The 15844-nt window shown below is 40.0% G+C and overlaps 1 protein-coding gene across 2 annotated transcripts; it reads left to right on the top strand.

Moving 5' to 3' along the window:
* The first annotated feature begins 3316 nt into the window (after nucleotides 1–3316).
* LOC108700231 (uncharacterized protein C6orf47 homolog) lies at nucleotides 3317–14220 on the top strand. 2 transcript variants are annotated; one of them, XM_018233251.2, is made up of 2 exons: nucleotides 3317–3451; nucleotides 11307–14220. In XM_018233251.2, exon 2 carries the CDS (start codon nucleotides 11307–11309, stop codon nucleotides 11979–11981), a length of 675 nt encoding a protein of 224 aa, XP_018088740.1. In that variant the 5' UTR covers nucleotides 3317–3451; the 3' UTR covers nucleotides 11982–14220. The 2 variants fall into 2 exon arrangements, with proteins under 2 accessions (XP_018088740.1, XP_041431187.1); XM_041575253.1 differs by lacking the exon at nucleotides 3317–3451 and adding an exon at nucleotides 7842–8248.
* Nucleotides 14221–15844: the final 1624 nt, after the last annotated feature.

The raw sequence follows: 15844 nt of genomic DNA on the forward strand, positions 1-15844 counted from the left end.
GCACTCCATCCCCAGTGTCAGACCTCTTTCCATGTCATTTCTACTCTTCACCGAACCACATTCTTCCATTCTCCCTGAGCCCTCCCCCCCATTATTTATATATCTTCCTCATACAGGGAGAAGGCTTGGGGAGAATTGTACAGATGGGCAACAGAGAATGGAAGAAAGTAGTTGGTTGGTAGAATGTATGGTGAAGAGACTAGGGTAGGAATGCTGCTGCAGGGAGCTTATGTGGGAGCATAGGGGGTGTGAAAGCATGCTTTTCTGACTGAGCAGTGAACATGGAGTAGGAAGTTTGAAAGCAGCGGTGCCATGCTAAATACATTTATAAGAGAAAGGAATTACTGGAAATCTGTGTAGAGCACAATTTTAAGCAGCATATTGGGAGGCATGAAGACATGCACAAAACTCTGAATGAGAGGTGGGAGTAAAACTAGCTATTACACAAAAGCTGCTGCTCTTTGCTCTGTCTGGAAACAGGATCTCAGTAAAGGATCAGGTTACAGGGATCCCTCTCCCTTTTGTCTGAATATTTAACCCTGTATTCATGCAGTACTCGTTTTATATTCATGTAAAAAAAAAATTTAAAAAAATGTAATTTTTACCACTAGTTTGTTTCAAATTACTTTTACACCTTTCCCAGCACAAACGAACAGTAAAAGTACAAGAAATGAATGCACAAACTAAAGAGAAGAATAGAAATGCAAGTTTAAAAAAAAAAACAACTTTAAAATCAGTAGCAAAATAGGCTTTAAAGACCATGTCAGCCTCACATTCTCTCCCTTTCCTTTAAATTTACAGTGCCACAGGAAAAAAAAAGATTTAAATTGTGTTTTACCTTTTAAAAATGTCATCCATATCAGAGCTACAGTGAGAGGCCATCGTCTCTGCCTCATGCCCAGGCTGAAGTGAGGACTAGGCATGTCCTTTACCACAGGAAGTGGTCATAACTGACTGACAAGCAGAACAATGCATAGTAGCCCAAGTTCCACCTCCAGTCAATTAAACAAGCTTTATTGGCAGCACCAAATACATTTTAGCATTGCTTAAAGGAAAACTATACCCCCAAACAATGTAGGTCTCAATAAAAAGATAATGCATAAAACAGCTCATATGTAAAACCCTGCTTCATGTAAATAAACCATTAATATAGTTTTTTAGTAGTATATGCCATTGCAGGGTCAGACTGGGTCAGGTCCTTACCCACATCTGCTTTTTAATGCTGCGAGCGTCTTTGTCGGAGATCGCAGCATAAAAAAAATTTGCAAACGCATTACCACGCGCCGCTAGCATGCGCACAGACACTGTGCACATGCCGGTGTGGCAAGGGGTGTGTTGGGGTAACCAGCTACTGATGCCCAGGGTCACCTTCACATCGCATCCGTACGTCCTCTGATCCGAGAGCTTGTACAGAGAGACACTAGTAGGCAGTGAGACTCATAACAAGTTCAGTTTATCGTTAGTATTACAACAACTTATATGAAACTCAAGGACAAAGAATATTCCAAAATATTGATGTGTTACATGCGTGTAATATAACCTTGGATATGCAGCTGCGAAAAACATGTTTATGCCAAGTACTGCACGTACTCATATTGTGCAAGAATATAGTGTAACAGAAAGACAAGATGTCTGGGTCAGCAAAAGCTAAGAACAGTTGCAGGCCATAACACAGGATTGAACAAGAGACAAGAAAAGTAACCCTTCAGGCTGCTCCCTGGGATCGTATGATTCACAGTGCACACAAACAAACCCTACATGTTAGGTCACATGAGCCAATTAAAAGACAGAGTTCTGTCTATTGCTTCCACACGTCTTCCTGTTACAGTTAGAGCTGCAGTATTTCTGGTTAGATGATTTGAAGCAGCACACAAACCATAAGGAAATGGTGTTTCAAGGCAAGAGATGTAAAAGGGCAATATTTACTTAAATTATATATATATATATATATATATACCAGTTTGGTAAGATTCTTTAATATGCCACTTAATTAAACTATGTTGTTCAAGTATTCATTTTGGGTGTATAGTTTCTCCTTTAAGCATGTAGGGAACCTTAATATGTTGGGTAGGGGAGGTATTATATGGGTACATGGTAAGGTTTGGTCTAACTCAGGATATGACTATTACATGTTGTGCAGCCATTGTGATCTTCCACCGTGCCTTCCCTTCATTAAAGAAATAGCTCTAATGCTAAACCTTTTACTATCCACTGCAACTTCCTTCAACCCAAGTTATTATTTAATCACAGCTGGAACATTAAGGTTCAATCTTCAATTTTAGCAATCATCCAATGAAATTAGTCTCTTGGGTACACTCTGAAACCAACTGACTAGAGAAGTGTTTGAAAGGTAAACAACCCCTGTAATAGACTGTTATACACAGCAGAAGATGTGCTAAATTAAGTGCTGGAAAGGAGATCTAGTTGTGGATAATGGGGACACAGTAAAACTTTAAGGGCAATGGCACATGAGATTAATCACCCAAATAAATCTCTTCTATGGGTCAATATCCTCCAAAAGCTTCCCAACTGGCAATAACCTAAATAGCCAGTGGGAAAACATATGTAGCGCTCCATTTTTCCAAAAGTTTCCTTTGGGGAAATTGAGGCGATTTCAGGAAACTTCGGAAAAACAAACAGACTATTTCTGTTAACCCCGGTAGGGAGATTTAGCAGCGGCAACTGTTATTTCCTCATGTGCTATTGCCCTGGCAGTTTGCGGACATCCCTTCTAGTTGAAATTTAATAGAATTCAATTAATTGATCTGGTAGTCCTACACCAAGTACTGTGAGCATACAGTGCCTGACATAGTTTGACAGGGCTGGCAGCAAAGAGGAACTTACATTTGTAATAGATTTAGAAATACAGTGGCACTGGTAGTGGTAACATAAAGCAGAATTTTTAAGGTCAACAATAAAATATACCTATTAGCAGTCCAGGGTTGGTTTCATTTACAGTTCCCAGCCTGTGTCTACCCATGGTAACATGAGTAATGCAAAGAGAAAGCATCATTAGCTCCCTCTAATTTAATGGCTGTGGACAGGAACTTGTCATCACATTATTGGGCCAATGGAAAGTACTTCCCGCCCAAAGGCTCTAGATAACAAACCAGGACTACCTGAACTAGAAGTGAAAGTTAACCCCATGTATCTCCTCAAAATGGTTTTTGGCTATTCCTGTAGCAGGCAGTGCAGCGTGATTTGGTGGTGCCTCTTTAACTACTTAAAATCACAGGTGCAAAATCTCTATTGTGTTGCATGCTACTAGGGTATTAGGCAAAACCCCATCCCAGCAAAATTTGCTGTAGTTGTGGCACACAGAGATTAGGTGATTGCCTGGATATGTCATAGCAACAGATTCTCCGGTTAAGGGTAGGACTACACGGACGTTTTCGGCGTGATACGACGCGCTGCGACAAAACACAGGCAAATCACATGCAACGGAAATAAGGTAAGTGAATGCATTGTCGTATGAAGTCGCAGCGTTGATCCGATGCAACATGACAGTGGTGTTGCGTCGGGTCAACGATGAGACATCAAACGACATTTCTATCTCTTACCTTATTTCCGCATCGCTTCGGAGTGTGCCGAAAACATCCGCGTAGTCCTACCCTTAGGCAGTACTCTGTTCAGTATCCCCACCCATTGAAAGCTGTTGCACCTAGCACTGTCCAACCAGTTTTTTAAACAGAGTCCATTGGGTTAATTAAAATATTTTAGAGCAAATCATTTTTACTTGGCTCTGTTTAATGTGCATGTTATCCTTTTAAAATGCAATGTGGTACTATGGTCAGCCAGTGTCTGAAAGCAGGGGAGTAACAACAGAAGAAGTAGACTCTGAGACTGCAGGGGTCCCAGAAATTATGTGGTTTCCAGATGACTGGGGATGTACAGATGGAGGGGCAGGGTGGGCACACACCACACATTTATCTCTGGCTCCCAGTCCAAATTAAGTCTGTCCAGGAGTGGGCTGAGCAAATATTCAGCCTGCAGGCCCACATTTATATACATTTGCCCCAATTGTTAAAGGACTTTAGTCAAGAGCCCACCCCAGTCCCCTCTGGTAAAATAAAACTTTTAGGGCCCTTTGCATAAGATGTATTTTTCCCCACACTTTATAAACTCTAGCACGGGTAGCAAAACATTAAAAGTTTCCTTCCCACCTGCAGCAGCAGCAGCAAGTATGTGCCGTGTGCCTGGGCACTTAGAGGCAGGTAGTGGAATATGCTGTTGTTAGTGACTTCAATGGAATCTACCTGTCACCGTGCTACAGGCTGATTTTAGTGTGTAATAAATCGAACCTGTGTGTGCATAACGTTGGGGTGGGCAACAGACAGAGGGTTTCAGGGCAGTATTAGCATTTTCTTAATTCAGTAGAGACAACACCCTAGATGACATTAGTGTAATGGATTCGATTCAGAGAATTTGGTCACAGTTATACAGACCTGTCTGATAACCATTATTAGCTACAGTCCTGTCCTACTTTATGGATTAGATTCTAGCTGTCATTTGCATTGGACGTATTGGAGATGGGGGCTCTGTGACCCTGAAAAGCATACTTTTTGGGAGGGTTTATATAGCAGTTGAGCCAAATAATGTTATGAGACAAAAGTAATGCCTATACTGTACACCTGTTTGTTTCATTACATGCTATAACGTTTAGCACTCTGCAAACTGTCACTGGAAGAGAAAGCAAGGTTTTCCTTTTACAAAGCACTGGTAAAACTCCATCAAAATATAAATTAAATTTTTTTTCTCCTTACTGAAAGAAAATTGTATTGTACTATATCTGTATGCTATTGTGTTTGTGCTGGGACAAGGGCTATTGATTTCACCAGGAGGACCCTTAAAATAAATGCCCTGATGTGCCCTGGACACTAGTGATGTGCGGGTCAGGTTTTTCCTGTCCCGCACCCTATCCGCAATCCTCTTCCCTCCATCCAACCATTGTCATGGCCGGCACCCGATACCAGAACAAATGCCAAGCACCCTGGTCTCGGCTCGACTTCACCAGTAGTGTGACCACCGTTGGGCTTCGGGAGGGGCCCTCAGCTTACTTGAGTGCCACCTGGACTTAACGAGGGGTGCAAGGTGAGATGTTCTGGCTGGCGAAGGGGCACGGCTGTTTAGCAGAGTCTTTAGGCCGAAGGTCACGGTACAAAGGTCAAGGCAAGCGGATCGTCAGACAGGCTGGGTCAAGGCAGGCAGATAACAGAATCGTCAGGCAGGCAAGGGTCAAATACGGGAATCAATCAGGCAGAAGGGATCAGGCAAAGAGTGGTCAAAGTTCAGGCTGGGTCAATATTCAGAATTCAGAGTAGTCAGTATACAGGCAGGGTCAAACACGGAATAGCAAACAAGATCAAGGTTCAGGAACAAAAAGCACAAGGCTGCGAAGCACCAGGATAACAATCCTATCACGGGCACTGAATTACACACCAAGGCCCCTTTAAATAGTATTTGAATTTCGCGCCACTGCGCGCTGATGTCAGCGCGAATGCGCACAAATTCCAGGAAGAGGAGCGCGCGCTCCCTCGGACGGCGCAACCACATGGAACTGAGGGACGCGGCGGGCATCCCCGCCGAGGGGGCGGCAGGCGTCCCTGCCATCCCCCCACTATACCACCAGGGTAAGATCTCCTTACACCCGTGGCCGGCCAAGACCAACTTCCGGCTTCCCTTTATTGACCAGCGCCGCCGATGATGTCTCAAAAGGGGCAGGGCGAGCTGGTGCGCAGCTATAAAGCCGGAAGCCGGCAGTTGAAGGTGGCAGGCAGGGAGTGCAGGAGGAAGAACTCAACCCAGACCGCCCACCATCCGCAAAGAAGGGTGCAGGGTTGGCCCGAACCCGACCGTCCCGTGGTTTCTGCGGGTATTGGGCTGGCCCGCACATCACTACTGGACACCCCAATCTAACCCTGCCAAAGTGCTTCCTTTAGAGGGAGACAATCCTCTCCCTCTTAAATAACACAGTTGGGGAATAGGTAAAGTCAGCATGCCTTTAAATAATTTTAACAAGTTGTTGCATATGTATTATCCTGTAATGTATTTGATAAAAAAGATCCATAACATAAGAAAGTAACCGTAACAAAAGACTGCCATTAAAGGAACAGTAACACCAAAAAATTTAAGTATTTTAAAGTAATGAAAATATCATGTACTGTTGCCCTGCACTGGTAAAACTGATGTGTTTGCTTCAGAAACACTACTATAGTTCATATAAACAAGCTGCTGTGGAGCAATGGCGGAAATTGAAAAACAGCTATATGGCACAGGTTAACTAATGGATAACAGATAACACCATTAGACAGACAGAGCTTATTTGCTATCTGCTGTGTAACATGAGCCTTTCTCCTTTGAATGGCTGCCCCCATGGCTACACAGCAGCTTATTTATATAAACAATAGTAGTGTTTCTGAAGCAAACACAACAGTTTAACTAGTGCAGGGCAACACTGCATTATATTTTCATTACTTTAAAACACTTTTATTTTTTTATGTTTAAAATATTTTATTTGATTTTCATATTAAACAAATGAAATCAGAATGACAGCAAATGTTATGCAGATGAAGAAAATATGTTGCATATGAGACAATGGCATGCTATTATCAAAACTATATCATCCATGAAAAACAACAAAAACTAACTAAAATTAACTAAGCCAGTGGATGCACATGTAATAAAAGAAAGAAAAAGCCCATTTATAACTTTTATTTTTTGACGTTACTGTTCCTTTAACCACACCTCCCTATTCACTGTGCAAAGATAGCAAACACCCATAAAAATAACATTTGCTGAGATTGTGTCTTTCATATTTATAAACATCTCCAATGCATTAATCTCAACTTGACAAAATGGACTTGAATGTTGGTAATAAACTTCCTTCTGACTTCTATGGCATTAGGTTTTTAAGTTTTAAGATTTTGACTTAAGACTCAAACAGGGGGCCCCGAAAATGTTGTTGTACGAGGCCCTGTGACTTCTAATAGTGGCCCTGGACAAATGTCACTATATATTATTTCCATTATTTTCTTTTCTTTTCTCTTGTCCCTTTCTCTGATATGATTTGCACATAAATAAGATAGAAATTCAACTCTAAGGGGCAGATTCACTAACCTGTGAAAAGTCGCCAATGACCAATTCGCACCCAACGCAACACTTCACCAGGCGTAAATTCACTCGGACAATGATATTTCCCAAAAGTGCGTGGTTTCACTGTGGGCACTGAACGCTGTCGACGCTGGCCAGTGTTTTTTGAACTTCGATGCTTTCCACTAAAGAATATGATGTAAGTAACAGAAGATTGAAGAAGATCTGTGTACTCCATTGTACTTCGTCTGGTCTGAGCAAAGAGGTAGCGTTCAGTAAAAATCCGCATTTTAGTGAATTTGCGGAGTAACGTCCATTAGACAGAGTGAATTGTCGCCAGGCGATAGAGTGCGAATGACCGGTAGCTTCCACCTCTTTCTCTGCGGGCAGTAACGCTAGCGAATTGTCCCAGCGTTTGTCATTTCGCCCTTTAGCAAAGCTGCTCCTAAGACTGAATAAAACAACAACAAAAATAAAAAAGTCTATTTACAGGCACTGTAATGCTTTCATGATCTCATAAAAGAATCTGAGAGCAGTTTTCCCATCCCCAGATTATTATGAGTTGCCGGCTGCTTGAAAAACTTGATTAACCAGGAGGGATGGGGACAAACATAACCAGTGTTTTGACAACATAGTTGTCCCATAAGGCTTACCGTAGCAGCTGCACCCTTTGGAATTCCGGGGATGAAGCCAAGAGGACCCAGGAAGAGGAGGAGGAGGAGGAGGGAGGGCTAGATCAGAAAATCAGGCAGACCACACCTAGTGCTGCTCCAAAGTACTTTTTCCATGTAGAGAAATTGCAAAGAGAGATGAACAACGGACAGGAGGGGACTGAGGGGAAGGGGCATTTACAGGACTGAATGAATGAAAGTGGAGGAACAATCAGTAAGATGGTGATATTGTTGGTTCTGTGAGACTGGCATGTGGAAGGGCACAGACCAGGGAAGAGCAGCTGAAGACAAAGGCCCTTTGGAAACATACTCTGCCTGTCTGGAACTGCATCAGAAGAAGAAATAAGTTCCTGAGTAGAAAGAGATGATGTGAATGTGATTAAATGAAGGAGGCTGAAAAGAAGCTGTCCCAAGGAGGAAGGGGGGAGCTGCTGTGAAAAAAAGATTCCTAGAAAACAGAGAACAGCAGCACAAAAACAAGGGGAAAGGTGAGAAAAGAAGTTTAGCAGAATCGCCTGTAAAGAATATTATGGGGAAACGTCTTTTATTGAAGTGTTATAAGATATACAGTCAGAGCTGTTTTTTAGCTTTGCTCATAGATAATCTGGGTCTTTTTTTTTTTTTTTTTTTTTTGCACAATTAACATACAGCTCCCTGAGGATAGTAATACCAATAGGACTGGTCTGGTTTAAAGCTGCTAACAGAGACCCATCCCAGTAAGAGCAAAGTATTTGAAGTTTGCCTTCTAGGGTTGTCTTCTGCTTGCCATTTTGTCAGCTCAGCTGTTTGGAAATGTAAGTGTAAAAACTTATAGGCAGGCATAGGAATGATTGATGGCAAACTGTGCAGCCTCTGGTTACTGCCCGAATACATTGTAGGTCATTTAAAATTGGATTTGGGGTTTTACTTGTGCTTGTAAAGGAGACTATTATTGAGTATAATCAGATCATGAAGATTCCTTACTTTATTGTACTTAAAATGTTCTCTCAATCTGGGCTGTCAGACGTTTTATTTTATTTGGCAGGAGCTTTTTGACCAGATATGAATATGGTAGTTTGCAGAAAGCAAACACACTGCAATAAAAAAAAAAAAACACTTTAAAGGACAAGTAAAGTCCAATTCACTTGTGGGTGCCAATATGTTAGGCACCTCCTAGTGAAATATAAATACAAGCTTTTTTTCCAGGGGTCAGTTCTCTTTTTAGAAAAAAAAAAATGCACTGGCCTGGGGGAAAGGAGTAATGCAGCACCATGCCACCACATGTCTGACATTTAAGTGTTACAATCATCTGAAATTGATGCAGTAGAAAGTACATTTAAAATTAAAAATGGTTTATTAGGACAAAACAGCCTAACGCGTTTTGTGCCTGACTGGGCACTTACTCATAGGCTCACAGCAACAACTTTTATTTTAAACTGAATTTCCACTGCATCCATTTCTGATGAGTCTCACATCAGTCTTACATTTTTTTTGTTTGGTAATCCATAACCCTCAGACTGGGTTTTGTTGTGAGACCATCTGTTACTTTAAATAATTTTAGCTTCTTATTGGACATTGGCTTCTTAGTTTTTGCACACGAATAGGAGAAGCCTGAATAGAAAGACGAGTAACAAAAAGTACCGATAATAATACATTTGTAGCCTTAGAGAGCATTTGTTTTTTAGATGGGGTCAGTGACCCTAATTTGAAAGCTGGAATAAGTCAGAAGAAACAGGGAAATAATTTAAAAAACTTTAAAAAATAACGAAGATCAGTTTAAAAGTCGCATGTGCCATATTCTTAAGCTATTTTTAGCCCCCTCTTTGTCTTTATGCATACAGTGCTGTAAGAATAGATGTCTGTAATATAGTAGTGCATGCAGGGGTACAGATATCACTATAAACAGGAGGAAGGAGGACCCTGATTAGTTACAATGTAAGCTTACTTACATATCTGAAATCTAACAGCCAGAGAAGGGTGTTTCCACTTTATGCAGTTTGCAAATGAATCGGCTGGCCATTAAGTTTGAGAAATATAGTGAATGAGAGACAGCAACCAGCATATGGCTAATTAATATACTTCAAACAACTGCTGTGTAGGACACAAAGTGACCCTGCAGCTGTCATACTCATTGCCCCCGCTATTTCAAATACTGATATTTTAATTGTTATTAAAGGAGGAGGAAAATGTTCTATACTTGGGGTGCCAAAAGTTACACAACCCCACGTGATTGTATTTACTTACTTGACACCTGGGCTAGTGCTCCTATCAACAGAAAACTGCACCGGCTCGGGGTTATTCCAGTGAGCACCACAGAGTGATCGTCTTTTGTCTTCTTCTTTCTTCTTGCGGCTGCGCATGCGCAGTAGAGTGAAAAGCCAAACTTTAACGAAAAAGCCGGCTATTTCATTCTACTGTGCATGCGTCTGCCTCAGGATATTTGAAGAGCAAAGAAAAGAAAAAGATGATTCTCATTTAATGTCTTATTTGCTATTTATGCCAGGGCAACACACATGAGTAATATCATCATCTAAAATATATAAAAATATATAAAATATATCATCTGCTATAATATCATCATGATTTATTTATATAGAGCCAACAAGTTACGCAGTGCTTTACATTAACAAACAGGGAACAAATAGTGAATAACATACAAGGGTTTACAGAGTACAATAGGAATAGAGGGCAAAGTTTACAAACTGAAGGTTAGGGTACAATTGAGACATAAGGATTTAAGAAACAAATTTGGGTATGTTAAAATCTCTTAAAGAAAGGCAGATTAAGCAGAAATTATTAATGAGCATTTTTAGTTCTTTAAAGCTCAGTGTTGTACTTTTTTTTATATAAAGTAACCCAATGTTTTAATTTGTACATATAAATATATATAAATATATTGTAACCTTTCTGTGCTAAATTGAATTATTGGCTGCCATCTCCTGTTGGACAATTGGTAACAATCACTCTCTGCGTTCCTAGTGTTACCATATCTCTCCAAACAGAACAGAAATTTTTTAGGTAGGTCTTTCGGTGGGCCCCATACACAGGCCAATAAACTCATCATTGATATTTCACTCCGATTTTTAAATTTTAGTTCCATTTTGTGGAATTCTCTGGGCACACAATGGCATTCTGGTTAGTAGTCCTGTGTCACAGCCCCACCAAGATGCTAGATGTGTATCCTATTGTGCTTGCTTTTGTTTTTAATGCTTTGTCATGGCAGCACATGGCTATTTGAAGATTCAGTCTGAGGCCCATTGAGGACAGGACAAAGTCTGCATAGGTTGTAATCAGTCCTTTACTTATTTGTCCCGCTCACCCAAGTCTGACCTCAGCTTCTGAGACAGGAATGGAGCTGTAGAAAGGATCTGTAGCAGGGTTGTGCAGGGTGCTAGGAACAGTGCATAAGAACGTTTCTCCTAAAAAATGTAGGACATATAACTTTTAGTTGCCTCAATGTTTCAGATTTCATGTGTTGTTCATTCTTTACATTTTTCTGTGGACTCTTTTCTAGAGGTTTTCTTATTAAAAAAAAAACTTATTTGACTCTCTTTTTCTCCTTAACAGATGTTTCTCCATCGGTCTTTACAGTGGCCGTCTACTCCTACCTTCCTATCGAAGCTTTTCCATACTTCTCAGAGTACTCCACCTACCACTTACAGCCCACAGGAAAAATCCAAGCATTGGCAGTTTCCAGTAATACCTCTGCCCAATCTGTCTACTTTACGATCTCTTCTTTCAAGCCCGAAGGATGAAAGTGACAGTGGAGCTTCATTTTCTTTTAGCAGTGCTCAACATTTACAGATCTGCATCAATCTAGTCTATCATATATTTGACATCTGCACTTTAGGATGCCTCTGGCTCTTTTCCCCAGTTTTTCAAGTGACCCTGGATATATTTGGTATACGTGGAGCCATAAAACTTTGGATCCATGGTCTTGCCATTTTCTTAGCCACAACATATGGCATGTATTTAGTGCTGTGGCTGGCTCAAGAGTATCTTTTCCAGCTTGCCTCTCTGTATGGCCTCCTACAGACATTAGTGTTAACGGTTAGTCTAAGGGCTGACAGAGATCAGGAGAAAGCAAAAGAGGAAAACGAAGCAGAACAGGTGGAAGAATCTGTAGAGGAGAGAGAGCAAGGAGAGGACAGATGGGCTGGAGGAAGTGAGGAAGAAGGAGGAGATTCTGATGATGGGTGGGAGAGTGAAGGAGAAGTAGAAGAAAAAGTGGGCACTGATTGAATTCATATATATGTGTTGAAGGGTCCAATAATTGTTCTTCCAGTTTTATGTACATTCTACATTCTACATTGTGGAGGAAACGATTTCCCTGGTTTAAAAGGTTCTTAATTTTAAATAAGGGATGTTCCCTAAAATGATCACAGAAATAGGAACTTCATTGTTCCAAAAGGCGTTCAAAGGTGCACTCATTCTTAAATCAGCAAGTTGCTTTCTAGAAAAAAGATATGCATTATCATTTAGTGGATTTTCTTTTAAGGCAGTGTCCTTCTTGACAAATGAGCACCTTAGAAGTCAAAATGTATTTATGGTTTAAAACATATATTTTTTAAATATTTTTATAACTGTATGTGTTTTATGGATATATATGAAATTCAAATTGTATTGTGGGGAGGACCAGCGCTCATAAGCAAGAGAATTAGACAATAATAATTATCTTGCTTATGAGCGCTGGTCCTCTCCACAATACAATTTGAATTTCATTACGAGTCTGAGGGAGAACAGACAATTTTCTGGATCGGCAGAGAAAATCGGACCACAGGGACCTTCAATATCCTTTCTTGTATTATGGATATATATTGTTTATGTTGTACACTGGCGATCTAGAACCCCACAAATTGAGCAGAATGTTTTACAGTTTGAGTGTAAAAGAAAGAAATTCTGGCACAACCAGAACATGCTGGGACTCTTTAATGAAATGGGACCAGAATACATTTTCATTTAGAAAAGAATAGACCGGAGGGGCCAAGATGCAGGATCAGAATGAATGAGTGGTGAAGCAGTGGAGCTGCAATCTAACAGTGAAAAAAAATATCTGCATCATTTGTTAAAAGGTTCGGCAGGGGTCTATAAGAGGAACCAGGAAGTCGAGCTCGGGCGGGTGTGGTTAGGGAAAAGCCCGACCCACACAAGGAGTGAGGATAGCAAACCAAATGAATAGTGACTCCACTAAATGTATCATTCAATGTAAACCAAAGATTACAACAGAAATGTAATTATATATATATATATATGATTTAATCAGTTCCAGTGTTAGTCTCGGTCTAGAGTTTGCTGGAGTCTGTATGTCTGATCATCCAGCAGACTGTCACCATTTAATTGTTGTGAAGGCAACTGAAAGCTGGAATTTTCCGAGTATATATGTTTGTATTTATATACCCCCTACTTGGAAACTCTGTGAGGTACATTTAAAATATGTTACATTAATAGAATTACTGGGAACAATCCAATAATTGAATAAAACAAAAATACAATGACATTCATAATTAAGTGGTAAGAGGCTGTTTAGCTGAATGTATGTTTTCGAGCTGCTATTTATACACAATGCTGTACATAGAGTTTATTCGGTACAAAGAGTCGGCTGCTCCTGCTGCCGTAGATGTTTGTTTTTGGAGCTTGCAGCACAGGTGAAACCAGGCCCCTCTGTTTCAGAAATATAGGGGGTGATTCACTAAGCAGCGAAAATGCGCCAGCGACGCCTTTGCCACACTTCGCCAGGCGTATTTTCGCCAGCGCTGCGCAAATTCACTAAAATCCGAAGTTGCGCTCAGGGGTAGCGTAAGGTTGCGAAGTTGCGCTAGCGTTAATTGGCGAAGTTACGCCAGCGTTAGTCACTTCGAACTTTAGTGAATTTGGGCCATAGTCTTAACGTACTGAGCCGCTTGCATGAATACAAGTTATTACTGTGAATGTTTAGGATGTGCAACCAGTGTTTGACTGAAATTTATACAATATGGACTAGTAAATATATGCATCCCCTGTGGCATCATTTTTTCAGCCTTGTGGAATAAATTCTTTCAGCATACATTCTCACTTGCCATAAATGAAAGGATTTCTATAAGGAAGATTTCATGAAAAAAAGCAGACATGCTGCTTGGTTGCAGAAAACAAACTCTCCAAAGCACAAACAACCGTGAGCACAAAGTTTTCTACTGCGGCATTTAATTTACAGGGGCATGTCATGTCAACACACGAGGGCCATGTAACATTGGACTACTGGTGAAAATGATATGTTGCTTTAAATCAGCTCTGTTATGTACATTAAGCATGCTTTGGGAAATGTTTTAAAAGGCTACTTTGTAGTTATACATGTTTACCTTCTTTTATTGAAGCACAATATGAATCACGAACAGAAGAATATACAATGTATAACTTTGAGAATACCAGGAGACCTACAGTTGGACCTCTGTAAAAACACAGTGCAGAACCTCATCAGTTTAAAATAAAACATACATGTACACCAGCAATTTATTGTTTTTTTCATAAAGGGGTTGTTCACCCCTGAGTTAACTTTTAGTATGATGTAGTGAGTGATATTCTGAGCAAATTTGCAATTGGTCTACATTTTTTTTTATTATTTGTGGTTTTTGAGTTATTTAGCTTATTTTATTTAGCAGCTCTCCAGTTTGAAATTTTAGCAATCTGGATGCTAGGGTCCGAATCACCCTAGCAACCATGCATTGATTTGAATAAGAGACTGGAATATGAATAAGAGAGGCCTGAATAGAAAGCTAAGTAATAAAAGGTACCAATTACAATACATTTGTAGCCTTACAGAGCATTTGTTTTTTTAGATGGGGGTCAGTGACCATTGAAAGCTGGAAAGAAGCAAATAAAGTAAAGTAAACTTTATTGTAATCTCAGCAGTATACGAATATACAGTGAGACGAGACGACGTGGCAAATAATTCAAGAACTATAAATAATGAAGACCAATTGAAAATTTGCTTGGTATTATCCATTCTATAACATACTAAGGGGGTTATTTACCAAACTCCAAATGCCAAAAACCCGAAAAAAAATCTTTTTGAATTTTCGGAATTTATTATAGAATACGAAAATCGGGCATCTCAGTCCTGCCAAGGCTGCATATAAGTCAATGGGAGAAGGCCTAAATATTTTTTGTTCTGCACTGGGTTTGTGCACTAATCCAAAGTTTTCAGAAATTCGTAAATTTTTTTCCCCGCAAACAAAATTTTCTGAAAAGTGTATTAATAAATAAGATGAAAAAACCCTTGCTGAGTTTTTTTTCTGAAAATATTGAGATAAATCCGTATTAAATAACCGCGTAAAAGTTAACTTAAATGTGACCCACCCCTATAAATGTCCCAGTCATTAGGATCCAAAAACCACAACACAATCTCACATTTAACTGCAGTGTGGAGTTGCTGCTGGAAAGACATCCGGTGTGATACAACCTTTGCAGTAGTGTCTAAAAGCTTCATTGTTTACTGTTAACCTTTTTCCTGAACCAGAATTTGCTTCCCAGCCATGACTGATTTCTTGCCTTGAGGCTTTGAATAACTTGTACCCATGAAAGTCACTCTTCCCTCAGTGATTTGAGTCATTCATTCCTGTCCTTGGCAGGCACTCCTCTTTTTCAGAAAATGTACTGCAACTGCCATGTTTTTCTTTTCCATGTATTCTTTGTGCCGGGCAGGTGAGCACATGCACAACAGAAAGCTTTTTTTGCTGAGTATTGTACTGTGCATGCACCCAGCATTGGTAGGAGTATAAGAGTGCTTTTATATATAATACTCCAGGGCCAGATTTTTGTTTGCATTATTTTTTTAAAGGAACAGTTCAGTGTAAAAATAAAAACTGGGTAAATCGATAGGCTGTGCAAAATAAAAAATTATTCTAATATAGTTAGTTATATATAATGTATAAGGGCTGGAGTGAATGGATGTCTAACATAAAAGCCAGATTAACTATATTTTAAACATTTTTTATTTTGCACAGCCTATCTATTTTTTTATTTTTATACTGAACAATTGCTTTAATAAGAAGATAGCGGGTTAGTGGGCAAGATAAAAGAGGTCCCTGGTAGCACCTACACAAAGAAAAAAGGAAACACTGTTAAACAAA

Source organism: Xenopus laevis, chromosome 8S, assembly GCF_017654675.1.
Source record: "Xenopus laevis strain J_2021 chromosome 8S, Xenopus_laevis_v10.1, whole genome shotgun sequence".
NCBI classification, from domain to species: Eukaryota; Metazoa; Chordata; class Amphibia; order Anura; family Pipidae; genus Xenopus; species Xenopus laevis.

What these genes read in the sequence shown, in the direction of transcription:
- LOC108700231 (XM_018233251.2), top strand. Translation starts at nt 11,307, where the DNA reads ATGTTTCTCCATCGGTCTTTACAGTGGCCGTCTACTCCTACCTTCCTA.